This window comes from Sardina pilchardus, chromosome 13, assembly GCF_963854185.1.
Source record: "Sardina pilchardus chromosome 13, fSarPil1.1, whole genome shotgun sequence".
Lineage (NCBI taxonomy): Eukaryota > Metazoa > Chordata > Actinopteri > Clupeiformes > Clupeidae > Sardina > Sardina pilchardus.
The window spans coordinates 14110554-14136994 of NC_085006.1; the positions used below are offsets into that span (position 1 = coordinate 14110554).

Below are 26441 nucleotides of genomic sequence, written 5' to 3' on the forward strand. Positions count from 1 at the left end.
TCGATTTTGAGACACGTCTATGCAAGGAATACATATCAGCCGTCGTGTTTCATTCTGTCAATGTCATGCATAATAACTTGCCATCAAAAGACAAGAGAGAGGAGAGGAACGGAAATGTTCATGGTTAGACAAAGGAAAGACCAAGGGCCAGTGCAAACCACTTTGCAAATTCTTAGCTTATTTTCGATGGATTTGGGTCTATTATCAGTCATTACTGAATGAGCTTATAAAATATGTTTTTTTACTGAGTTGATTTTCAATAGAATCCGCAGGCTGTAGCCTTATTGGCATTGAGCTGCCCTAGAGATCCGAAAACAGACGGTCAATGGGATTTAAATGTGACCCCTCCCACTCTGAGAGGCGTGGCTAGGTCTACCTAAACAGATGGGATGCACTGCTTGGCATTGTCTACATAGACTGTCAGTTTTACCTCAGCTGGTCGTCGGAGCGGACTGATTCACCGCATCGCTTCGGTTGGCATTTTTTTTTACTGAATAGCCTTGATAGCACACTTGTCAGTCGTGCTCACGGACATATTTCGATACGGCTAGAATTTATCTTTAACGGCTACCCTTTCGTCTTAACCCTTTCATGCATAGAGCAACCTAAACCGGCGACGTGTGAGAGAGACGTGAAGGCAGTTCCAGGAATCGTCTTTAGGAATCGGAAGAGAATCTATTTGTCTCCGACGGATGGACTTGAATGAGAGGCAGACACAGAGACGGACTCTGACAGCGTAAACCGTGGACATTTTCGTACAGCTCCCCGGCGAAACGGTGGGGTATCGAAGGCAAGACGAACAGTCTTGAAAATAAACATATCATCCTGCTTATTGAGCAGCAACAATGCCGGGGTTTGATTACAAGTTTCTGGAGAAACCCAAGAGACGGTTTCAATGTCCACTGTGCAGCAAGGCGATGCGAGAACCCGTTCAGGTTTCAACGTGTGGACACCGATTTTGTGACACCTGTCTACAAGAATTTTTAAGGTAAGCCACTGTTCGTAGTCTGATGTTGACAATCGGCCGCCTGCATCAAAGAAGTGTGAAAGAGGGAAAAGTTGAACAACTGGAAGCATATGACAATCAGAAAGGTTGGCTACGACAGGCCTGCTGCAGATAATACGGCATACGCCTGTTTCTGTATAAAGTAGAGCTGTATAAACATGCATATTATTAATAAAAATGAATATTTGCAAGTCAAATGATTGAGATTAGCATATCTTCCTGGTTCTATTAGGCCTACAGCTGGCGTCTGCAGTCACATATTTTCTTCCCGTCATCCATAAAATCCACTTTCCTTTTGAAAAACCTCTTCTCCGTAATCCTGCTGTGTAGACTAATTCATCTACATAGCCAACGAATATTGTGTCAAAGCCTTATCAGATGACAGCCAATGTAGAATGACCAAAATCAGTCAGTTCTAATATAAACATTTAAATGGAGGTGTGTTTGTGTTGAGGGGTTTATGCAGTGTTTTGTGTTTCAATATTTGAAAAGGTCTTTGGCAGTCGTCCGTTTCCCACTGTCTCTATGCCTATTGCCCTGACACATGCAAGCAATTACTTTAGGGTCTCAAGACAATGAGCTGACAGTCATATTTAGAGCCCACATGTTTTTCCCTGGGCTCACTGTGGGTGTGTGGTGGGGATATAAGTGGGTGTGCTTGCATAGGGGTCTGTATATGTGTGTGTCAGAGACCGAGAGAGTTTGTGTGTGTACGTGTGTGTTTTTGCACGGGTTTGTGTGTGTGTGTGTGTGTGTGTGTGTGTGTGTGTGTGTGTGTGTGTGTGTGTGTGTGTGTGTGTGTGTGTGTGTGTGTGTGTGTGTGTGTGTGTGTGTGTGTGTGTGTGTGTGTGTGTGTGTGTGTGTGTGCATGTGATCGCTCACCCAGGCAGAAGAGGCCCCAACCTCTGGCCCTGTCTGATGTTACTGCCTGGAGGCTGTGGCTGGTTGGCTGGGCAGCAGGGATGGGGATGGGGAGCGAGGGGCGGGCAGTGGTGGGGGGTTTGGCTGGGAGCTGGAAGGGGGGGTGAGAGTGGGGATTACTGTGGGATTCCTTTATTGAAACCAGGGCACCAGAGTGTCCAGAGACCAGAAGACCTCTGCCTCAAAAGTCATTTGGGCCTTGGTCACTGTACACACACACACACACACACACACAGACGCACACACACACACACACACAGACGCGCGCACACACACACACACACACACACACACACACACAGACACGTGCCTCCTACAATCCCCCCATCTCTGAATGCTTAACAACACTCCATTGATCGGACTCATTGTAATGGTCACATTAGTGTTCGGAATCAATGGGACAAGCTTGCCTTTTGGCAATTCCACTACCTTTCTTTCACTGGGACCTTAACGAGTGTCACCGGGGAATCAAGGCCATTCCTTTCAGTTGACCAACTTATGTGTCACATCGATCTAAACATAGCATAAGCTCACCAAACCGGTTTCTTAGCCCTCTCGTGTTCGCTAGGGCCGTGCCTTGTTCAGTGCACCATGCACATGTTCACAATCATTGGCAGGCTTTTTGTCTCCCCCCCCATAAAGGCTTCAGTAGGAGTGATACGGTGTAAACACAGGCAGTGTTGACACCCTGTGTTGTAGAGATAAGGGCCCTGGTGGCAGCTATGTGGCGTGTTTGACCTTCAGTCAAATATAGCTGCAGATGTTCACACGCCTTGGCTGTCATGTCTGAGGCTGAGATTGACCCACTAAACTCCGGCTCCTGTACAGATGCCCCCGAGGTGTTGGTTTGTGTCAGACCTTTGCATAGCAGGGCATGATTGTCTTTTGTGTGTTTGTGTGTGTGTGTGTGTGTGTGTGTGTGTGTGTGTCTGTGTCTGTGTGTGGGTGTTTCTTTGTGTGGTTGAGACGAAAAAGAAATGTAATGACATTGTTATAAACACATTCTAGCGATAATATTATATAGCATGCGTAGTTGTTGTCAGTGAAATAGCGAGCTGCTTTAGCACGTGTGCTTGTAATAAGTGTTTATCTCAAGCACCAAAACAAAGGAGAGTGCTGATGAGGATGACTGACTGACGGCTGACTTCCTGAGAGGAGCAAAGCTGAGAGACAGAGAAAGTTAATCATCCCTTGGCCTGCCCAGAATGTTAACTCTCGCGAGCACTCATTGCATTCCCAAAACACTAAGTCGCTACTGTTCATGCCTGTCCTTACTGTGGCAAGTGTGACAAATGCTGCTGCCGCCGCCGCCGATTATAGAGCACACAAATAGAGTCTCCGATGAGCCTGTCAGTCGCTCTGCCGTTAAGATGGCAGCCCCTCCTCGTGGTCTAAACATACAGTTTTTCATGACGCTACATATCTCACATCAACAGTCATCAACGCAGTGCCTGCGGCTGTGTGTAGAAAAGCAACCTCGTCCTCAATAGATGGGCTTGCACAGATTGCTGCTGTTCAAGATGAAATCCTGACCGATAATGACTCTTTGTATTGTTCTCGTCTATCTCTCTCTCTCTCTGCTGAAATGTCAACTCACTGAGCGGCTAGACCAGGTGTGGCACGGCAAAATAAGTTTATCCAAGCAAAGCTTATCTTGATCTGCCTTGGTGAGCAAAGTTTGTGCGCCATGCCTATAAGGGTGTGCTTACTGTACAGTCAGTGAGTTAGTCTCGTCTATTACCTCTGACTGTGTGTGATCAGTCGAGGCTTGCCAACCTGCTCTCTCTCTCTCGCAGTGTAAAGAGAGATTCCACAGGCTTTCAACTACACGCTGATCTTCTTTGACACCCCTCTTCTCTCCCTCCAAGAGGAAACTACACCTTCGAGATGTGAAGTGTGAGTCACTAGGCATTTATGCCATATGAATTGGATTCCTCCATTTCAGCTTGGCTTCTCACGCACGCAGGGCTATCACAAGGTGTTGTGAGGAGGAATGCACACACAGGTGTGTGTGTGTGTGTGTGTGTGTGTTGTGTGTTGTGTGTATTTATTCATGACATGCTGTTGATCAGCTTCGAGATGCCTCTAGACACGTGAAGGTTTAGACTTGCAACGCTGTCTTCCACTCCCTGCCTTTGGCATCGGCCGCTGTTTATGAATCCCCCTGCGCTAATGGGCCGTGTTTCCACCGAAGTGGTGAGCGCGGAGAGTAAACAAAGCCGCAGCCCTCGGCCAAGGGCCCGGCCTCGCCCGTGCACAGATGGCTGCGACCTTGGAGCAAACGGCGGCCAGCCCTCCAGTCCCTTATCTCCGCCGCAATCAAGTGTGTGACTCACGTGCCGCCCCTCTCCGCAGCGCGCTCGCAAAACCCCATAACTCTGCGGGCCCAGGCGAACTTTGAGCGCAGAGGAATTGGACCGCTGCTGTTGCTGCTGCTGCTGCTGTCTCTCTCTCTCTCTCTCTCTCTCTCTCTCTCTCTCTCTCTCTCTCTCTCTCTCTCTCTCTCTCTCTCTCTCTCTCTCTCTCTCCCTGGCATAGTAAAGCGTAGTAGAGTGGATCGCAGCAGTATGCGGTGCAGCAGCCGTCCACAGTGTAATCGGGAGAAGAGGCAGCAGGGTCCAGGTTGAGGCGAGACCACACGCAGGAGAGTATATTAAGTCATAAATCTTTCGGTTAGAGCCGTGGCGGCGGCGGTGTTGGGAGCGGGCGATGGCCCGGCTCGCGTTGGGAATGAGACTGCAGTTTCTTCTCCCGACAGACGCATAATTGGTTCGCTCTGCCCCCCCTCACCAAAAAAAAAAAAAAGCCGTCACGAGTCTCGTTGCCGGGGCTGGCGAGTTACCCCTGTCGCGGGGGCGCGTCCTGCTGAGGGGATACGAGGCTAATGGGGGCAGTTATTATCCCCGTGACAACACGGCGCTCTGGGCCTGGCTCTCCCCCGCCCTGTTGGCTCAGCCGCCGCCGCCTCACGCGCCCCCCTGTGCCCGCCTCACGCGCCCCCCTGTGCCCGCCTCAAATCAGCCGCCTCTGCTCCACAGCAAGCGTCCTCTGAATCAGAGGCCCTCTTCAGATCCCCTTATTTCACTCCATCCCCTTCTTTTTCTCATTCTCCTTCCTTTGCCTTCCCTTCTTCTCTCTTCCTTTTATTTTCTTCCTCTTTCTACTCCTTTTCTATCCTCCTCTTCTACTTCTTCTTTTTCTTCCATGTCTTCCTCTTCATCTTTGTCTTTCTTTGTCTTCTTCCTCATTTTCTTTTTTCTGCATCACCTCTTTATCCTTTTTTCATGGCCCCATGCTGAATGAAGTCAGCTGAAAGGAAACAGAGGGCTTGATTGATAAGGCCTTAGTAGATAGCTGTAGCATATAAAGACAGCCCTGGTCCTCTGCTCGTCCAAAGTAGACAGTGCTTCACTGTGTCTTCATTAAAGACCAATGAATTGACCCTTGTCCATTGTGAGGTGTGTTTTACTGGGTAGCTCATAATGGCGATCCTCAATGGACGGGGAGACAGCGCGGGACTCAGTGGACCAGGAAGTGACCATGCCCGGCTCTGTGGGCCAGGCAGATGCCACCTGGCAGCTGGAGCTTTGTGAGCCTGTGCTTTCCGTGGGCGTTGTGCCATCTCACCCTGTGAATAAGTTGCTCTATAAGAGTGTGTGTGTGTGAGTGTGTGTGTGTGCATGCGTGTGTGCCCGTGTGTGCAATATGTGCATGTGTGTGAAAGTGTGTTTGTGTGTGAGGTAGAGAGAGAAAGAGAGATAAAAAGAGATGATGTGATTTTGAGCAAGTGTGTCTGTGTTAGCATACATCCTTGCTTCCATCCTCCTCCGTGTGTGTGTGTGTGTGTGTGTGTGTGTGTTAGTGTGCTCCTGTGCAGGTGTCTGCATTCATGCAGCACGAGGCATGGGGCGCCAAGGCCCCCGATGAAAGGCGTCTCTGAATGACTCTGGAAAGTTCTATGCCAGGCAGGCTTCCGTCTCCGTGACTCTGCCACACTGGGCTTTTCTGCCCGCCTCCCACCGCATTGAACTCGCAGCTGACCGACAGAGGCCAAACACACTCCCTCGGAAAAAGCCACACGCCTCCAGCGAGCGGATAGAGAGAGAGAGAGAGAGAGAGAGAGAGAGAGAGAGGCGAGAGGCTTGCCGATGGGAGCGGAGGTAGCGCCTCTCAGCGCGCCGGAAGCGGGGCATCCCAGTTTGCGCCAGTCAGCGCGGCGGCGGAGGAAGTGCTAATAAAAACGCGGGGGCGGTGGGAAGCTCCGAGGCAGTCGGCGGTTCGCTGAGCTGGGAGACGGAACTCGGAGCGCGATCGATACCGCAGCGCATGTCTTATCCTGTCTCCTTGTGGGGGCCGCTTGAAGCAGGAGATCAAAACACTGGGCAGCGTGTAGTGGTTTTCACTTGTAGCACATCCATTTTTAAATGTATCTGAGTCGGAGGATGTTTTAGAACCACATACCCGGCACCCAGCTCGGCCTGTAATGCTTTGATATGTCCAGTCAAATGAACCACCTCACACCATCAATCCATGTCCAGTCTCTCACTTCCGTTTTAGCTTCTGTGATGTTGAATTGTACCGATGGTAGACTTGAGCATTGAAGGTTTGTGATCAGGGGCTGTTATCTCTGTCTCCTTGTATATTCATCCCTCCATACCGTCAATACAGTGTACAAGTATTTAGTGTTTATCCGAGTGTTTCTGCAGAGGATGTGAGTGCTGTCATTAGAAGATGATGTCATGTTTCTAGAGAAAGCCAGACCAGGGTTGCAGAGGTTCAGCTGCGGCTTTGGCATGGCAGAGAAACTTCTACGCCCGCAAGACTGGCAGCTGTGGAGCCTCAGTCAGACTGGTGCTTCAAGCCACAAGGGCTCGGCAGGTTGTTTTCAGATGGAGCACTTTTGCCTATGTGTTTCTGGTTCAGAAATGTGCCTCAACACTTCTCCAGACTCAAGTGCTCCGCATTCTTTTGGTGTGGCAGTGAGAGCCCCTAGCCCATAGTCCGCTCAAGTGACTTCATGCCGCACAATGCGCACACGACAGCCACTTCAAATTCCTCAGTGTTGTTTTTTTCTCTCTTGCTTTTGTGTTCTTTTCTTTTTTCGGTCGAGTACGATTTGTTGTAGGGTTGTTTGCTTGCCGTCTGAAAATCTGTCAACAAAAACAACAGCAAAACACACACACACACACACTCACACGGACACTACATGGACTTGGTGACACTACATTTTTTGTCAACTCTCAAGGGAGAAAAAAAAAACAGTTTTCAGTCGTAAATTTGTAGGACATGCAATTTGTTAGAGGAGGCACATGGCGGGTCGCCGAGACTTTTTGGACAAGTCCGTACATGCCCCCCCCCCCCCCCTCTGCCCTGGGGAGGTCTTGCGCAAACAACTCTCTCTCCCTCCTCTCCCCCTCCGGCACCTATACAATGAGGGAACTATTCCAGCTATGCAGCGTGGCACCTTCTGCCGTGTGCCTCCAGCATGCTGGGACCAGGGCTCTAGCTGCCACCCAACCATGCAACTTGGCCAGCCGCCTGAACATGGTCCCAGGGTATGTGCGGTGGGGTTTCATGAATATATTTGTGATTTTGCTTGCTACAGGAAAATTAGTCTGTGTGTGTGCGTGTGTGTGTGTGTGTGTCTGAGATAGAAAGAAAGCTAAACTGAGGCTAGGAGCATGTTTACAGTAGCCCAGTAGCCTAGCCGAGCCGGTCATGCTTATAGCTGCCAGAAATGGGCATTTGTGTGTAATCTGCAAAAGTCACTTCCATTCTTATGTTGTAGAGTAAATCAAGAGATTTATCCTTCTCTTTTTTTTTTTTTTTTTGCTTGACCTACTACATTTTTTGATCTCCGTGTGCTAGATTCTGAGTTCACAGTCAACAACAACAGCGATGACCGTATACAGATTAGGCCAACAAATATTTGACAAGTCCAGGGTGTGAGAGAGACAGCGAGAAAGATAATTTTAGGCGGTGCGTGGACCAGGCTAAATAAAGACCACACCGTGGACATCTCACCCTCTGTGCCCATGCACCAGTGTGCGCTTGGTTTTCTTTTTCCAACTGCTGCTCCGCTTCGTGTTGCCAAAACATTTGCTCAGTAGCCCCCTGTGGACGCATGGACAAACACGCCGAACCACCCACACACAGATACACACATACTCACAATTCACGCAAGTACTAAAAGACATGCACCAGATTCTGTTGCGCGCATGTATCGTATTTATTTAGATTCCTTCCTTTTTATAGGTTTGTAGTACAGAAGGCCTGCAGTACATCAATAAGGCAGCTTCCATGATATGTCATAATTATTGACAAAATACTAAACAGGTTATCACTGAATATTATAGGGTCTGTGAAGGCAAGGGAAAAATGCAGGGTATTATATAGCCAATAAAGGGTTGAAGGGTGAGCCATTCTTTACCTTAGGACATTTTGAACGTTTTATGTCTGTGAAATATTTGTTTGCACAGCATTAACTTTTCATGACCAGTCATGCACTGATTTGAATTGGTGTTGAAAATGACTGGTAAAAATGATTAGCCCCCTCTGTTGTTAAGTTAAGCCACATTGTAAGTTCCATAACAGAGCTCCCATCTACTACATGCCCCCATAGTGTAGCGCTTTAACTGCCTGGCTGCGCTAGCTGTTGGCTGTAGGAACTTCAGCGAGGTTAAACTAATTGTTTTCTTTTTTTTTCTTGACAACATCACTCAATTACCGGGAGAAATTGAGATCTATGTGAAAACTCGCCAGATTTCTCCTTTAAGGTCTCCTCGTCAGCGCTCCTTAGACATCCACACTTAATGCCCTCAGAGGCCTCACACTGGATCCCCCCGTTGAAAGATGGCTTTGTGACGGAGGGTTAAAGGGAGGGAGGGAGGGTTGGGGGGGGGGGGGGGGGGGGGCACAGCTGAGACAGCTGAGTGACCACTGGCCTGAAAAGCCTCCTGGTGGCGTGGCTGAGTCCCAGGCATGTGTGGAATCTGTGAGTGAGGGGCTGAAAGATGGCCAGCTGGGGTGCTGTGTGTGTGTGTGTGTGTGTGTGTGTGTGTGTGTGTGTGTGTGTGGAGGGGGTGAGTGATAGCGGAGATGGTGGTTGGACAGGGGATAGCGGTGGGGGTTGGGGGTTGGGGGTTGGGGGGGGGGGGTAACTCCCGGACCACTATACCCTCCCCGTCTCTTTCCATCAGCACCTGTTGGAGTGAAAGGGGTCCTTTCAGAGGGGAACAGGTGCCGGCGGCCCGGTTAAGCTCTCGTGCCAGAGAGCGGAGGAGAGAGAGGGATAGAGAGAGAGTGAGAGAGAGCACTACACCGAACGTTACCGGGGCGCACGGCTGTTGGAGGTCACTGATGTTGAGCAGTGAACTAACCCTCTCTTCCTCCCCGGAGATGCAGTGAAAGGCTGCCTGTGATCGCTTCCTTCCTGCCGATTCCCCCTTCAAACACACACCCACACATCCACACACATACACACATACACATTCAATCCCTATGCATCAGATCCGGCCTATTTACTGTTGAGCCTCTCCAGTGGCCAGCTGAAAGACCCTCTCAAATCGGCCTCCGTCTCTGTTGGTGTGACTCCAACACTTGCTCTCATTGCTCATTTTCAAATATGTCAACAGAGCACAAAACATCCACCCCCCCTCTCCCCTCCGAACCCTCTTCCAAGCCCCTTCTGATGCACAGACCAGCCATTGATTGATCCGTGAAAGAGCCATGCTGGATAAAGCCACTTCCTGACATATAGGGCCAGATGCAGCCGTCTCCCTGTCCAGCGGAGCTGAATGCACGCTTGTGCAGATCGTGTCCGATCTAAACACGCACGGACGCGAAGAACCATGAGCTCATTTGTCACCCTTTTGGATGTCCACTCCACAGTTCGTGTCGGTGTCTCTGTCTGTCTGCACTAGTCCTTTTTTTTTTCTTTCTTTCTCAGTCCTCACCGCCTTTGTTTATTGTTTGGACACAAAACGCACCAGTTGAGTCCGGCAGGAAATGCTAATTAGCAGGCGATGACTGTCTTTTATGGGTCTCTTTTGTGAGGATTGCCCGCTGCTCTTTCGGAGGGTTTTTCTCCCCCCCCCTCTGGTGTCGATCGGGCTGCGCATGATTAGCCGCACGTGATGGACGCTTTTAAATGCCACCTCGGCTTGGAACACGAACGCGAGTAGTGGCCGGGCAGTCTCCGTCTCTCTGGCTGGGGACGGTCGGTGGGACTGAATGCTTGTAAGCATCAGAAGCCGCACGTTCAGAATGCCTCGAGACAAAGAGAGCCATGACGTCACCACATTGCAAAGCCAAACAAAGGAGGGAGTAGGTGGGGAGCAAACGCACGCTGAACCTGTATTGGGATTATCGAGTAAGCAGCACATGCGAACGTGCCCTGAATGCATGCCTTGCATGGTAAAAAAGCCAAGGAAAAAGAGATAATTATGCGATGTGTATGTGTGTGTGTGTGCGCATTTGTCTGCCCTGGCTGTTGTCTAGCCCACCTGCGCTCTGCGTGGTATGGTAAGGGGGAGCAGGGAAGCGGTGACTTATCGCATTGGCAAAAGATGCTGGTGTCTGTCAGCTCTGCACCAGAACAAGTCCAGATCCACCCCAGACTGGCGGTTATCAGCTGTTTGTCCTGTGCTCGGTCCTTGCTGTTCATCCTGAGACACTGACACACACACACCCACGTACACACACACACACACACTCACACTCACACTCTACCTCACCTTCCTCCTCCCCTGTTACCATGGCCACGGAACCACATGGCTGGTCTGACTGGTGCACCGTCGTAGCAGCAAACCCAGCAGTCGTGAACTGGAGGAGTGAAAGTGGAGAACCTTCCGGCACGTCTCTCTCCTTCACTCCTCCATATAGCACTGTTTATATTACTGCCTTACGATTCACACTCCAGCACTCTGCTAGTCAGTGCCATTAGTACTTTGATAGCTTGTTAATGATACCCAACATTTTCCTTAATACTGACTTTGAACCCTATCGCTAGATTGATTTAATTGCAAACTCTTGTGAACTGTTGCGCCTCGCGCCTTGGTGCGCACATCTTTTACTTTTAGCGTAGTTATATTCTGTTCCGAGGGCTGTGAGACAGGTCTTTCCTTTTTTTTAGGGTAAGCAGTAAGAGCAGTGGAAGATTATGCAAAGTAGGCTTTACTTTGAAGCAACTGAAGAAATAGTCCGGGTAAGGGAGAGGGGCGCCTTTTCAAATGTCTTTGATAGTAAGTAAATCCAAGAAGCAGAAGTTTGAGAGGCAGATTTTGTTTTTTGAAGTTTGAGAGGGGATCACTGCTGACTCATGCTGCGTGGTTGAGCATTCCTACCTGCACCCACGACGCGTGTGACTCACACACAGCTGTAGGTAAATTACTCAGACGGGAACAGGACTTTTCAGTCGTTAACTTCCTCCGAGTTTCGGCGGCCTATACCACACCTCTAAATCCGCATTTTGGCTCGCAACGGAAGTGGCCTCTATCTCTCGCAGATTTATGAATCATAATCTTGGACCTGGAGTGAACTTTACAGTGCTTGAAACGACGTTTAAGATTTTAGTATTCACTCCAAGTAGGGCAGATAGATTCAGACTCAATCCATTAAGCAGGTGCCTAAAGATTATGAGGCTTAGAATATATTAATCATTGCGTAACTTCTCCTTCCGAGTGGAAATGATCGCGCCTGGGTGCGGAAGATGAAAGATGATTATAGAGTAGGAATCAAGTCCGCCTTCCCCCACAGCTGTGTGTTCTTGTGAGTGAGTGTCTGCGCAGCATGTGTAGACCTATAACACCACGGCCGAAGATACTTTGTCTTCAGAGGTGTCGGAAAACTTGTGCTGCCACACCTCCCTCATAAAGAGACCTTCTTAGAGCACCTGGGGGGGGGGGGGTCCTTGTGTTTTGGTCCATATCCATAGGGACGTGCCTAAATTAAGCCCATTGCACATGGGGATAATGGTTGCAAAACACCTGATGCGTGTGCGTGCTTGGACAAAGACACCTTTGCTTGCCAGTGAGAAAATGTCACAGTGCCTGCCCGTGACTGTATTGCTGTATCGACCTCTTGATCAAGCTGTGTTTCAATCAGTTATCCCATCCATCCAGTGTCTCCTGAAGCCCCGAGGACAAGTCAGAGAACTATAGTCTTTGGCAGGATCCTCCCTACAGTTGGCGCAGAGGGCCTCTCGTGTTTCACGAGTTTGAGGCTTGAGAAAAAGGTGAACACAATGAACTCGCATGTTTGAATACAGGCCATCAATTGTCATTCAGTCTCCGTGGTTCCAGTTCAGTCACAGGGGTTTTGCAACAGATGTTGAAATGTTCACTGAGTTTGCCAGCAGGCTTGAGGCGTACAGTACATGCCATGAAATTGTTTCTAACGATCATAAAACACGAATAGGTAGGTGTTACGTAGGTACAGTAGAAGTAGTTTAGACTTTTAAACACAACGAAAATACTCATGAATTTGCATGGACTTTATCTATAGGATATGTAGGACACATGGCACTGCTGCATGAGGCTGCAGCTGCAGTCCGACTTGCCTGGTCCGTGCGCAGCGAAGAGCAGAGGGCAACAGATGCAGGCTAATGAAACAAGGCCCCTGCCCATAATATGTTATTGCTCACCAGGATTATCTGTCCATCCCACCTGCTGCCTGGAGTCAGGTTCGCATCACAGGGAGAGAGAGATAGAGAGAGAGAAAGAGAGAGAGAGGTGGTGTGGGGGCACGGAGGTAATCTGTCTTCAACCCTCCGCCCCACGGATTAGCAACATGCTAATGAACGCCTAGCAAGGGTGGGATCCCGCGGGACATGCCCCCCCACCCTCCTCCCTATTTCTCCCATTCTTTTTTGTCCTCTCTGCTCTCATCCCTGTTTTCTCTCTCTCTCTCTCTCCCTTTTGCTCTCTCTCTCTTTTGCTGTCTCTCTTTATCTCTTTGCCCCACTCTCTTTATCTGGACTCTGCTATTTGGGTCCAGTTGTGGCCTTATTTGACTAAAGTACTTCATGAGATTATGGAGACGAAGAGATGCTGCTGGTGATTTCCTCTGTGACTGCCCCTCCCTCCCCAGCAGGGGCCGTTCACGTTTGGCACTGACCTCCCCAAGTCTGGCTGCAGAGCATCAGGAAGTCCTCCTGCGGCCTTGGCTCCCCCCCCCCCCCCCATCTAGCATAGCGTCTTGGCACGAGGAGAGAACGAGAGTGACAAGTTAGTTCACTCCCTGTGAGTGGAGTCCTTCATGCAAGAATTCCCCCAGTTCGCATTGTGCGCCACTAAGCATAAAATAACACACCCAGGAAGGAACGTTCCGCAGACAGTGACTGGAACAGGCACATAAAAGGGTTCTGCTATCAGGAACTTGAATGCCTTCGCTGTATGAAAAACTCCCCACACCTGCCATAAGCCCGCTGCGTTTTTAACGGTCAAGCTCAGCCCACTTGATGATATGGAGAGCGGAAAACTGTGGGTGGAGAGTTCGTTGGGACTTTGAACCCAGGTTCCACCCAGATTTATACGCCTCCTCAGGCTTTCGCATCGGGTGTGGCGCTCGGTGTGTGTGTGTGTGTGTGTGTGTGTGTGTGTGTGTGTGTGTGTGTGTGTGTGTGTGTGTGTGTGTGTGTGTGTGTGTGTGTGTGTGTGTGTGTGTGTGTGTGTGTGTGTGTGTGTGTGTGTGTGTGTGTGTGTGTCTAACAGATGCCTGAGGATATGTGCTTTCTCCACACGGCCACATGAATCGCTGGAGAGATTAGCCCTGTTCCAGCGCCCAGACCCCCTCTTCCCCAGGCCCAGCTCAGACGCTATCTAAACGCCTCATTAAAATGGATTATGACCCGGCTAATGACTCCCCCGTGGCTAGCGCTTGGCCGGTGGAGAGGACCGAGCCTCTCTCTCTTGGCTCCGAGAGAACGAGGCAGAGAAAACTTGAGGGTGCGACAGTTGTGAACCCTTCTCCTGTATGCTCCTAGCAAACGGTCACCCGGGCAGGCCTCTAGTTGTAGCCTAGCAGAGAAGAGCCTCAGGGGTCCACACTCTGGCCTTGTTCCTCCTGCAGTTTTCAAAGCACTGAGGAGGGGGATCACTGAGAGGACATGCTATTTAGTCAGCCCTAAGAGGGATTAACTTCTGTTGACTAGAGCCACCCTCACATACATCCTTGTCTTCCCTCTAAAGTTGCTGATCCCCAATGGTTTTAAAGCCATTGTTACAGGCAATTTTTTCTTCATACATTTTGTCCTCCTTCCAGAGTGTGAGAATATGGGGATAGTGGCACAGCAATAACTCACATTTGCATATACACCATATAGTTGGCTGGAGGCGTTATTATAGGAGGTTCTTTAGCAATGTGTCTCAGATCAAGCACCAACTTGTCTTTTAATTTTATGTAATTCCTCCGCACTCCCCGAATCCTCCTCCTTGATCTGTCTGAAGTTTTAGGGAAGTGCCGTCTTATCCTCTGGAGCCAGTCCCACACCTTTGTTTTTCCCTCGCAAATCCCGCCGTTAACCCTGAAAATGCCAAACATCCCGGGGAGCTGTGGGACTTCCTGAGTGTGAGGGTGGCTGCAGATTAGTGCAAGTGGAGCTGGTGGTTGTAGAGGCTGAGGGGGGTTTATAAACACGCTTCTGTTCCCCAAGTTACTTTTTTGAGGAAAGGACACAATGCCCTCTCCACTGCCGCCCCACCAGATCTTGAACTGTTTCTAGAAGTTGTAACGCCTTTTAAGTCGTGTTGACATACACACAGACAGACACACACACGCACACAGAGGTCTGTGAAGTGCTCTGGGTGCGATAACTGTCCCCTCTAATAAGCCTGGCTAGGGCAGAAAAGCTGCTGGGATCCCCGGGTGCTGTGCGCCGGCATTCTTTGGGATTACCGCGGTGACGGCGCGTCCCCCTTCAAAAACGCTCGGCCTCCTCCCTGCATCGGTGCCATCACCGCCACCACCGCACATCTGCCCTCCCACAAGCGCTGCTATATATATATATACACATATATAGAGAGCCTTGCCATCTGTAATTAAAACTGCGCACCCCACCTCCTGTGCCCTAAAATAAGAAAAGATGGGGCCTGGGCACAGAGGAAATCCTTTAAGTGTTTACTCCCAGTTTTCCTGTCTAATCGTTTTATTACAGGGAGCAATCTGGAGTTTGTTTGCGTGGGTGCGGGGAGATGTTTGTGCCCCATGTGAGTGTAGTAGCATTAGCACAGGGTTAGTGTGTGTGTGTGAGTGTGTGTGTGTGTATGTGTGTGTGTGCATGCTTGCGTGCGTGCTTGTGTGTGTGTGTGTGTGTGTGACGAGACTAATGAACAAACTAAGTTAATGAGAGACTCCAGATAAAGCTCACACAGCTCTGTGGCTAAGCGGCCTCCATAGAAGTCATAAATGTGCACGTGCTGTGAATAGGCCTCATCAGAGGAGAGGCCCTCATTGAACTCGATGAGAGGCCATGGCGATCGCAGGTGCGGCTGGCCTTTAATGCAGTGACCTGGATGTTTCCACACCTCGACGGCCTGCCTGTCTGCTCCTCATCAGGGGCCTTGGTGAGGGCTCACATTCTCCTGTGTGTGTGTGTGTGTGTGTGTGTGTGTGTGTGTGTGTGTGTGTGTGTGTGTGTGTGTGTGTGTGTGTGTGATGTCATTCAGAGCAACTCTCTTTGATACTCACCCTCTTAGTACTGCCACAACCGTCAGGATCAAAGGTCCACTTCCTCCAGGGTGCCTCCAGTAAACCCTATTCTGTGCCATACAGGCTTTCGTTTGGCATGGATCCAGATTTGCAGTCGTAAAGCTGGTGTGTATGTGTGTGCGTGTGTGCGTGTGTGCGTGTGTGTGTGTGTGTGAGTGTGTCTCTGTGTATGAGCGAGAGACAGAGAGAGAGAGAGAAAGTGTATGTGTGTGTGTGTGTGTGTGTGTGTGTGTGTGTGTGTGTGTGTGTATGAGAGAGAGAGAGAGAAAGTGTGTGTGTGTGTATGGTAGGGGGTTGACAGCTGGGTTCTCTAACATGTAAACTCCATGATTGGACAGCGGCGTGAGACTGGGGACAAGGTGGGAGCAGGAGCAGGAGGGGGAGCCGTGTGGATTCCGCAGTCATCCGCCCTGAAAGCCGTTCCATGTCAGGATTAATGGCGCTCCCCGAGCCCGTCCGATCAGCACAAGTTAATGAAATGGAATTGATTTCTCCCTCACAGCCCCCTGCCCCCCCCCCCCCACACACACCGCCCCTTTCCGTTCCACAGAGAGCTATCCACAGACTGAAAAATCCCCTGTCGGGAGCATCACCTGCTAGCGGATTTACTCCTGAAAATCCATTTTTGATATTCATATGAGTGCATTGTCTCATGTTATTTATATGAGTGTAGAGTCTCGTCCGTCTGTTTGTTCAGTGGATATGTTTCTGTGATGAGAGAGGGAGGGGAGAGGAGAGGAGAGGAGAGGAGAGGGGAGGAGAAGAGGGGAGAGGAGAGGAGAGGGGAGGAGAGGAGACGAGAGGAGAGGAGAGGAGAGGGGAGGAGAGGAGACGAGAGGAGAGGAGAGGAGAGGAGAGGAGAGGAGAGAAGAGGAGAGGAGAGGAGAGGAGAGGAGAGGAGAGGAGAGGAGAGGAGAGGAGAGGAGAGGAGAGGAGAGGAGAGGAGAGGAGAGGAGAGAGTGTGGTAGTGTGGAAAGAGCAGGACTGTGACTCTGCTGCTCTCCTGACAGGTCGGCAGTTGCACTCCTGAGTGATAAGGGCTCGTTGGAAACCCAACCAAGCAAATTGTCTTTGGGGGGCAGGGCTATACATCACCAGGGCTGCTGAGAGGCGGCGACACCGTCAGATCAAGAGTGTATCATCCGTGACAGTATAATGTGCAACACCCCTGCTACCTCCCAACACACACACACACACACACACACACACACCAACACACAAACACACAAACACACACATACACACACACACACACACACACACACACACACACACACACACACACACACACACACACACACACACACACACACACACACACACACACACACACACACACACACACACACACACACACATACACACACACACACACAGATATACACACATACACACACACACACACACACACACACACACACACACACACACACACACACACACACTAATGTCCACTAAGCAAGTAGCCTGTCAGCAGGAAATAAAGATAGATTCTTCACAAGATAGCCATCTGAAGCCATGTAGTTAGAAGCAGTGCAGCCATCTGAATGGCATTGGATGAGGATGCAGAAACACACCGAGTCCTGTCCATCGGTCAGCATTGCGAAGGTGTGTCGCTCAGAGATACCTAGTTGCTGAAGGAGCCCGAGCCGCATGTCCCCATCTCAGCATTCCTACAGATGGATTATGGAGGAATCTTGCCACTGAACATCAAATCCCCCAGATGGTGTTATGCCCCTCAACTCTCCTCCCTCCACCCCTCCACCCCTCCTCCCCCTCCATGTTATGACATTGGTCTAGTCGTCCGCTACCTGCTACACTCGTTGGTAGTGCGCACAGCATTTGAAATTCGATCCTGTGAATAGCATTTGGAAACGGCTCATAAAATAAATAACACAACAGAAAAAAAAAGCTATTGGTGTCTTTTTCACACGTAGATGTGAAGTCAGCAGCAGTCAGTGACTCAGCATCACACAACCCCACCTCCGCCTGCCTCGCCCCCTCCACTCCGCTCCACTCCACTCCGCTCCTAGTGTTCCCACACAGAGACCTGCAGATCAATGACGCCTGTGTTGTTGGAAATCAAGACTGTTGACTGACTGAGTAAAGACTTCTTCCCCACTTTTCTCTGTCTCTGTCTCTCTCTTTCTCTCTCTCCCTCGCTCCCTCTCTCTCTGTACTCAGTGAAGATGTAATAAATATTTCAGGGCACTGGGACCTTGTGTGGGCCTCAGCAGTTTCACTGCCGATAAGACTCAGCACACACAGCTTATCTTTGAAATTCCTTACACACACACACACACACACACACACACACACACACACACACACACACAGAGCACTTAAACATTATGTTGATATTTATGCAAAATGCTGGGAGACATTTCAGACTCCAAACCCCCCTCCCAAAAAAAAGCCCAGAAATCCCTCCCAGTGCAAGCCACCGCTAAATAAAAGCTGACATTTCTGAAAAGTGCCCGGGTATTTTAGTAACCTTTCAGTGTGGCGGGTCACCGAGATGGAGTGCGCAGATGGCTCGTGCTAACAAATGTCAGCATGGTGACAGAGTAGCAGAGAAGAGGGTGGCTGTCACAACACAGCCTGCTGGTCACTAACAAGCCATGTTAGTCCAGGCTACCACAGTAACACACGTGTGTATGCTGAGACAAAATATAAAATACATACATACATACATACATACATACATTGCATCTGTTGTGCACTACTTTGTAGTGTACTTTTTTGTATAACCATCCCCTGAACATTGATACAGAGGAGCACGCAGGGTGTTGCTATTGCAGACTCAATTGTTTTCTGAAATTCAGCGCAGGACTGCGCTGGCTAAACCCTGTTCATCATTCCAGTTCATTAAATGAGTCCAGATGATGGCAGGAATTTCCTGATTTCCTTTATGTTGTTCTGATTGCACTGAGTGCATTCACACCCCATCTTGGTCTGGTCTTGGTGTGGCACCCATGTGTGTGTGGATTGAGAGCTGTTGCTGGTGTTTTAAACTCATCAGAAAACCTACGCAGCCATTCTTTTTCCCCCCCCTGATTCTGAGGTTGCACTTTCCCCCCCCCTTTGCTCCGTCTATGTAGCATGAATGTGCAATCCATCTCTGTCTCTCTGTGAGGTCCTCAGGCTCAGAGCGCTTTCCTTGTGGCCTCGTAACGAAATAAATCCTTTCATCCGAGCAGAGGAGAAGCTGCTCTGCCCAAGGGAGCGACAGCATGGCACGAGGGGGAGATGGAGGCGGGTGTGTGTGTGTGTGTGTGCGTGTGTGTGTGTGTGTGTATGTGTGGAGAGAGAGAGAGAGAGAGGACCTGGCAAGATGGCCTTGTGCATGCGAGGCCCCGTAGTACAGTGCCTCTTTTCTTTCTTCTTCTTGCATCATACAGGGTCTGTTTTGGCAAAACTAAAGTCTGAAAGGGAAATGAAAGACAGAAAGAAAGAATGAAAGAAAGAAAGAAAGAAAGGAGGGAGGGAAGGAAGGAAGGAATGAAATATGCAGAATGGCGAGCAGCCATCTAAATCGGTGGCTAAGCATTTCTCTGTGTGGTGAGGCAGAAAAGACACCGTTTGGCTCCATCATTTTGGTGTGTGTGTCAATGCTGCTGTTGCACTAAATGAAATGGAGGAGGAAGATGGGGGGGGGAACACTCTTGCAGGGTGGTGTGTGTTGACCAGGATCTCTGTCTCCTCTGGACACACACACACACACACACACACTTGTAGGGTGGTGTGTGTTGACCAGGATCTCTGTCTCCTCTGGACACACACACACACACACACTTGTAGGGTGGCGTGTGTTGACCAAGATCTCTGTCTCCTCTGGACATGCACACAGACACACACACACACACACACTTGTAGGGTGGCGTGTGTTGACCAGGATCTCCGTCTCCCCCTCCTGTCCTTGGCTCCCCGCTGCTGTCACCTTGTCCACCCCCCGGGTCTGTAAGCGGCTGCAGGGGGACTCTACCCGCGGCGTTCCATCACTGAGAGCATTACGGCCGCGGCGACTGGCGAGTGGATATGATTGGATTTATGAGCAGTCTGTCCGTGTAATTTATTCCCCCTCTCGCACAGGTCAGCGGGGTCAGTGCTGACATAAGCCTCTTTAAGTAGGGGGAAGTGGCATTTTCGGACGCGTCCAATCTCGCGCTACGCTCCGCGCTCCCGCTCCGCGCTCCCGCTCCGCGCCGCTCTCGGTCCGGCCGCGGCTGTTTGGCGGTAGCTTGTGCGGGGGTCGGAGTGGGGAGAGGTAATCAAGCGTGCTGTCAATGATGTCATGCTCGGAGGGGAAAACGCCAGAGAGGTTTTGTCATCCCCCCATCCCCCCACCCCCTTGTTCCCTCCTGGTCACTTGAGAAGAGGAGGAGGAGAAGCGATCGTCTCTTTTGTTCCCGGACTGAAAACCGAGCCCTGTGTGTGTGTCTGTGTGTGTGTGTGTGTGTGTGTGTGTGTGTGTGTGTGTGTGTGTGTGTGTGTGTGTGTGTGTGTGAGAGAGAGAGATTGGGTGGACGCTGTTGCCTGGCTGCTTAGATGGAGTATCGAGTTCCATGGGTGTAGCTGAGGTTCTTGAATCCCGCCACACACACACACACACACACACACACACACACACACCAACTCTCATCTTGGGCTAGGGTGTTCCCCCTCAGGTGGTTAAGGACAAGAGCAATCGCTCAAGTAGACACTGATAAAGGAGGTCCAGCCCAACAAAAGAGGGCTGTTGAGGACAGCGCCACACACATGCACTCTGTTGGCCTTGGACCCACAGTGGTCACATTTAAAGACAGAGAATGGGTGACTGAAGACACTCCAAATCTGTGTGCATGATACTTATCGGGGTGGTCTGTTGTCGGTGTGTTTAATAGCAGACTGCTGGTGTGAGCAGGAGGATGGGAATGAGTCAGTAACTGGAGCAGCAGCCCTGGCAGGCCCTTCCCTCGACAGCGGTGGGCCAGGTAGCGTAGTCGTTACACTCTAATTAGTGTTGAAAACTGGAGGTGGGAGAGCAAAATGGGAATTACACACTGCGACACACACACACACACACACACACACACACAGACACTCAGACACACACAGAGACACACACACACAGAACGTGGGATTTGTGGGATTAAGGGGGGGACTCCTGCTGAGATGAAACAGCATTCCTGTTTTCTCCAATCACTCCGGGAGCACAGGCATGGAATTACGGAGTGAAAAAGCCACAAAGAGCCAGCGAGTGTGAGGATCCGCCATGGACAATATTTAAGGGTTTTCTCTTTTTGTTTGGGCTCATTGTGGGGTAATCCATTTCTTTACATGAAAGGGAATTGTGGTTTCCACACTAAGATACGTTTATGCATACAGACAAAAACACACACACACACACACACACACACACACAGTGTCACATGAGGCCATCCAACTTCTGTTACCCACAACAGAGAGATTGCCTCAGCCAAAAAAATAACGAAACCCCCCCCCCCATAACATAGTCCACGCCATGCATGATTACAGCGCTGCCTCTTAACCTAAAGGGCCTCGCCGGTCTGAAAGGCACGGCGGGGTGGGGTCATCACCTGGACAGCCTGCCAGGGATCATCTGGCCTGTACGAGTGCAGTGTTGTGATTGCCGTCCGAATGTGTGTCAAGGCGGAAAGAGATGGCCTGTTAATCAGGCCTTAGGGGGGGGGGGGGGGGGGGCGGGTTAGAGTGGAGGGGAGGGAACCCCCCCCTTTCCCCTTTCACTCTCAAACGAGCAGGGACCCCCATAATTGGGGAGATGAGTCTGCCACTGTTGTCCCACTATAATAGCTAGAGGGCTAATAATGCAGGACCCGTGCGTGTGTGTGTGCGTGTGTGTGTGTGTGTGTGTGTGTTTGTGTGTGTCAGCATGTGTGCTTGGGTGCACATGCATGTTTGTGTGTTCGTGTGTGTGTGTGTATACATCTGTCTCTGCGACCACGTCTGTTCATGTGTCTGTACATGTGTCTGTACAAAAGTGTGTCTGATAGTCTCCTCCTTATATACGTGTCTGTGTATGTGTGTGTGTGTGTGTGTGCGTGCGTTTGTGTGTGACAGACACTGACTGACATAGGCGTACAGTCTAATTGCCCCTCAGGCTCTCCCCTCCTGCTCTCCCCTCCTCCTCCTCCAGCCCCCTCCTCCAGGCCAGCCCAGCGCTTCCTGTCTGCCTGCCCCAGTCCCCGCTCCAGCACATGGGCCGAGGGCTCACGCTGCTCCCCTGAGCCACCCAACAGCTGCGGAGCCTAAGCCTGCGTTTTGAGAAGCCAAATGAGGGGGTGGGGGTGGATGCGGAAGGGGGTTCCTCTGAAATTTTAATGCAGTGATTATGTTAACCAGAGACAGTGCTGACCTAGCCTGCCAGGCCAGTTTGCAGTCGAACGGTGTGTGTGTGTGTGTGTGTGTGTGTGTTTGTGTGTGTGTGTGTGAGAGAGAGATCTGTCCCTGAGATCATTGAAGTGTAGTTATTTTAAGGTAATGAGTTTGCTCTACTCGGACCACCACGATGTTGAGAATTTATTTTCAAGGGAGCGTGTGCTGTTCTTTGATGGTCTTCCAGCAATGCTTTGTCATAGACAGAGTGAAAGAGAGCGAAGAGAGAGAGAAGAGACTGCATGGGTTGTCTCTTTGCTCTCCTAATGTTGTGAATGAATCCTTTGATCTCTCCTATTCCCCCGTGAAGAAAGACAGAGAAAAAGAGAAACCTTGTTGACTTGACCGCCGGCTATCAGAAAGCGTGGAGATACCGGTGTGAAAGTACTTGAAGTCTGAGACTCGTCTCTTGAGGAGATGTCAAGGCAGACCGACACATTTCTCTTGGTGGTGTAGTCACTAGTCATCGTAGCGCTGAAGTGTGCGCACACACACACACACACACACACACACACACACACACACACACACACACACACACACATTCCTCAGAGGGAGCCTCTACTCCAGCACACGTAAGTGGCAGCAGAGGCTGGTGTGAGGGACAGCGTGGGCTGGGAGATTTAACACGTGTGACCGTGGGCCTCTGTCTGCCTATCTCCATGCAGTAGGCCTCTTTTCTTTACTCTTTTTCTTTTCTTTTCTGTGCTTTTGTCTCTTTCTTGTTATGTCTTTTTGTTCCTCTTTCTCTCTGTGTGCGTGTCTTATTCTCGTACTCGCTATCTCAGCCTATCTCTTCTCTGTGTGAGTGAGTGTGTGTGTGTGTGTCCCATCCTTGAAGGAATCGTTCTGACAGGCCCTTGACTCACTGCCTCTCTCTTTGCATGGAAGGAGCAGCCAGAAGGCTGAGCCGTTAGTCCTGCTGATGCTGTAGTCCTCCTCTTCCTCCTCCTCCTCCATCGCGCCTTGTGCTCAGATTACCCCAGGATGTCAAAACTGTTTCATTGCCCTTTTTCTACCCTTCACCTAACGCTTAAAGTCATGCAGAGTTCAAAGAGTTTCGTTCCACATTTGCATGGAGTGCATTGAAAAGTGTTTGTCAGCGCCCCAAAATTCACATCAAATTGCTAGGACTATGCGAAGGAAACGATTCCTGTTTTGTTTTGTTTTGTTTTGTTTGTTTTGGTTTTGTTCCATTGTGTTTGGCACATGTTTTGTATCCTCCCCTTACGCTGTTTCCCTGGCGACTGACTGACCCTCTTTTCAGGAGGCCGCCGCTCGTGGTTCTGAATTCCTTTCCCCTCGGCCCTACTGACACACTAACCCTATCAACGTAACGTGGAATTACTTCGTCAGGAATTCAGCCCACATGTTTTGTCCCTCCGCGGCATTTTTTTTTCTTTTTTTTTATATCCCCGATACCCTCCCCGCTCCTCGCCTTTCACTTTACTGCTTCATCACATGGTCAGTCAGGTGACAGCCGTCCCTTAAGATTAGGGGCCTGCGGGGACTCTCCTCAATGGGGACATTGTGAGGAGCCATGGCTGCCTCTGGCCACTCCGCGTTCCCCCGTTTAATCTATTTAGCTGTGCCGGGCCGAGGCCGGGGCCGAGGGGAGAACCGCGGAGGGTTAGGGAAAGTGCAGCGTTCTACTGTGTTTTTTTGTTCTACTGTGGTTTTTGTTCTCCGTTCCCTCTTAGGAGACTCTTAGAGAGCCCGGGAAAGAGAGGTGCACGGTTCCGTAAGACAATAAGGCTATTTTTATTTCGCTGGTCCCTGCCCACCGATGAGCGAGAGAAAGAAAACGCTACTGAGGTGAAGTGCCCTCAATGTCATTGGGACTCTTTGTAGCACAATGTCGAGATTGTGTTTCCTAAAGCAGTAGTTTTCGTTTAGCCTGCATTTAGCCCGACTGTGTCTCATGTGGCTCTTAAGATTACAACAGGTCAAATGTCAAGGACAGGGTAGCTCCCAGTCACGGTGCATACTGTATGTGCTGCAACATTGTATATAAATGGACATCACGGGGCTGAAATTACCCCTCCAAATAACACTTCTGAAGTAGCAATTCAAATCTACCCTATCCTGTCCTTCTCCTCCGTTGGTCTCTGTCTGGTACCTGAACTCGTCTGCACTGCCACAGCAGGAGGCCCATTGCTGCCTCTCACTGACAGACTCCGGGGTGACCTTTACTGCTTTTACCTCAGACTTATGGAGGTCTCTTTATGGGAATGTGACTTTTGTTGAACTCTACTGCTTCTCCCTCTCTCGTTATCTCTCCCTCTCTCTCTCTCTCTCTCTCTCTCTCTCTCTCTCTCTCTCTGCATTCTCTTCCGTCCCCAAATCTCTCTGAGGCCCAGGCCACGTCTATTATTCACCACCGTGAATATTTCATGCCACGGCCGGCGTTTTCTGATTGGCTGAATTGTCTGCAGGGATGCCGTAACGAAACGTTAAATGCACCCTTGGGTGCTCAGATGGCCGGTTCCAAAAACGTCCTCTCCAGTCAATTCCATGGTGCCCCTGCTTTGTTTATGGAAACATGCAATGACAACTGTTTTTTTTTTCTTTCTTTTCAAAGAGTTGGAAAAAAAAGAATAAAAAGCGAGCAAAGCCGTAGTGGGCAGGGTTGAATTTTGCCCATCAGACACACAAACAAGCGATCAATATTTCCTAGAAGAGGTTAGCCAAGTACAGAGGACAAGCTGGCTGGAATCCCGTGTTTTGTAAGCCAAGCCGACAGGCAGACGTTCGCTGTTCCATTCGAGTTCTCTGCTCTTTGCCCTTCAGAAAACAAGACCTAAAAATTCCAGACAGAGTGAGTGAGACAGAAGGATAGAATGACAGAGAATAGAAAGAGAGTGTATGCTCAGAAGACAGGCCAGGTGTCACTGAGTGAAAGCCACTCTCACGGTCATAGAACCTGAATATATGTCACATTCCTCAAGAGGAAGAGGTTGAGAGCATTAGATATAACGTCCTTGAAGAATGTTACACACAATCGCGAGACCGATGTAATGATTCTTTAACAGACACAGGGTTATATCTGGGTGATGTGGTGTGGGTGGACACTGGGTGTGGCAAATAAGTATTTCAAATAAAGCTACCTTTGATAATGGTTATAGCTGACATGACATGAATTCAAAGGCAAGCCTTGAAGGTGTGTAGAATTCAGTGTGCCATAACAACTATGATTTAAGGTAAATGCTCTGGTAAATTACTTGCCGCCATCTAATCTTGGACTGTGACTGATGTTTCTCTTTCTCTTTTTTTGCAGTGAGGGCGTCTTCAAGTGCCCGGAGGACCAACTGCCCCTTGACTATGCCAAGGTAGTGTGACCCACTTTTATTTAACTTGCCTTATTTTACTCTCTAAACACCATCAAACTTTTTAACACCAAACAAAATATGGGTGTACATACATACAGTACATGATCTCTAACGCCATAGACAATAGACAATGTGCTGGATTTCTTATTTCTTAATTTATTTTGAAAACATCCAAAACAACATAAAATGTGTTTTCCATCTGCTGAAGCTCCACACAGCAGTGACTAATGCTGAGGCACAAATGCCACCCGAAATGAACATCACCATAAGCTATAAACAGCAGCCAGGCTGGGGTGGGTCGCACGCCCCTCCTCCCCCCCTCCCCTTCCTGTGCCAGGCCGTCCCCAAGCCCAGGTCTCAGCCCTCAGCCCTGGGGCCCTCTAGGTAGCTGGGACGAGAACCATGGCTATTAGCTGCCCTGCTCCAATGAGCCTGGCTAATTGCGCTAACAAACAACCCCAGGGCTGTCATCTCCCCCCCTCGGAATGTCAGATCCCGTTCCGAGTGGAGAGGACGATAGGGCAGAGAGTGCGGGAAGGAGCGAGAGTGAATCATTTGTGGGGTTTTTTTCCCTTCATATTTTTGTTTGTTTTTTTTTTTCCTCAGAGTCAAATCTGACAAAACAATAACTTGCTTTCCATCTAAGTGGTCGGATGGTAAAATGTCACTGGGCAGAGCTTGATGATAAACATGACCAAAAGTTATTTTTGTTTTTGAAAAGCACGCCATATTTCAGAGGGTGTTTGATGGAGCGTATAAGTTAATACGAAGCCTTCAAGCTGTCCACAGACCACACGGCTGCCATTTTTAATCTAAAAACGTGGCTCTTTCATGGGTGAAAAAAACAAGGTGGGTGCGAGGTCAATCTGATAAAAAAAAGTGACCGGGAAAAGCAAACACTGAAACCGCCACCGCTAACTCCGCGCGGCCCTTTTGTCGGGAAAGTGCACATCGCTCCGTCCGTGAGGTCACTTGTCATGTGGCCACTCACTGGTGTCCTAACTTATCTTTTTAATTAACTTCTCCACTTGGGTTTCATCCCATCTGTTTCTTTCTGTCTCCGTTCAGCGCATTTATTCAGA

The 26441-nt window shown here is 49.8% G+C and overlaps 1 protein-coding gene across 1 annotated transcript in view; it reads left to right on the forward strand.

The window, feature by feature from the left end:
* The first annotated feature begins 429 nt into the window (after positions 1 to 429).
* The window catches only part of traf4a (tnf receptor-associated factor 4a), a 39102-nt gene continuing 13090 nt past the window's right edge, over positions 430 to 26441 (forward strand). Inside the window, exons 1-2 of the mRNA XM_062552741.1 lie at positions 430 to 988; positions 25308 to 25359. Of these exons, the coding sequence (XP_062408725.1) occupies positions 846 to 988; positions 25308 to 25359 (195 nt within the window). The 5' untranslated portion in view covers positions 430 to 845. The remainder of the gene's footprint in view (positions 989 to 25307; positions 25360 to 26441) is intronic.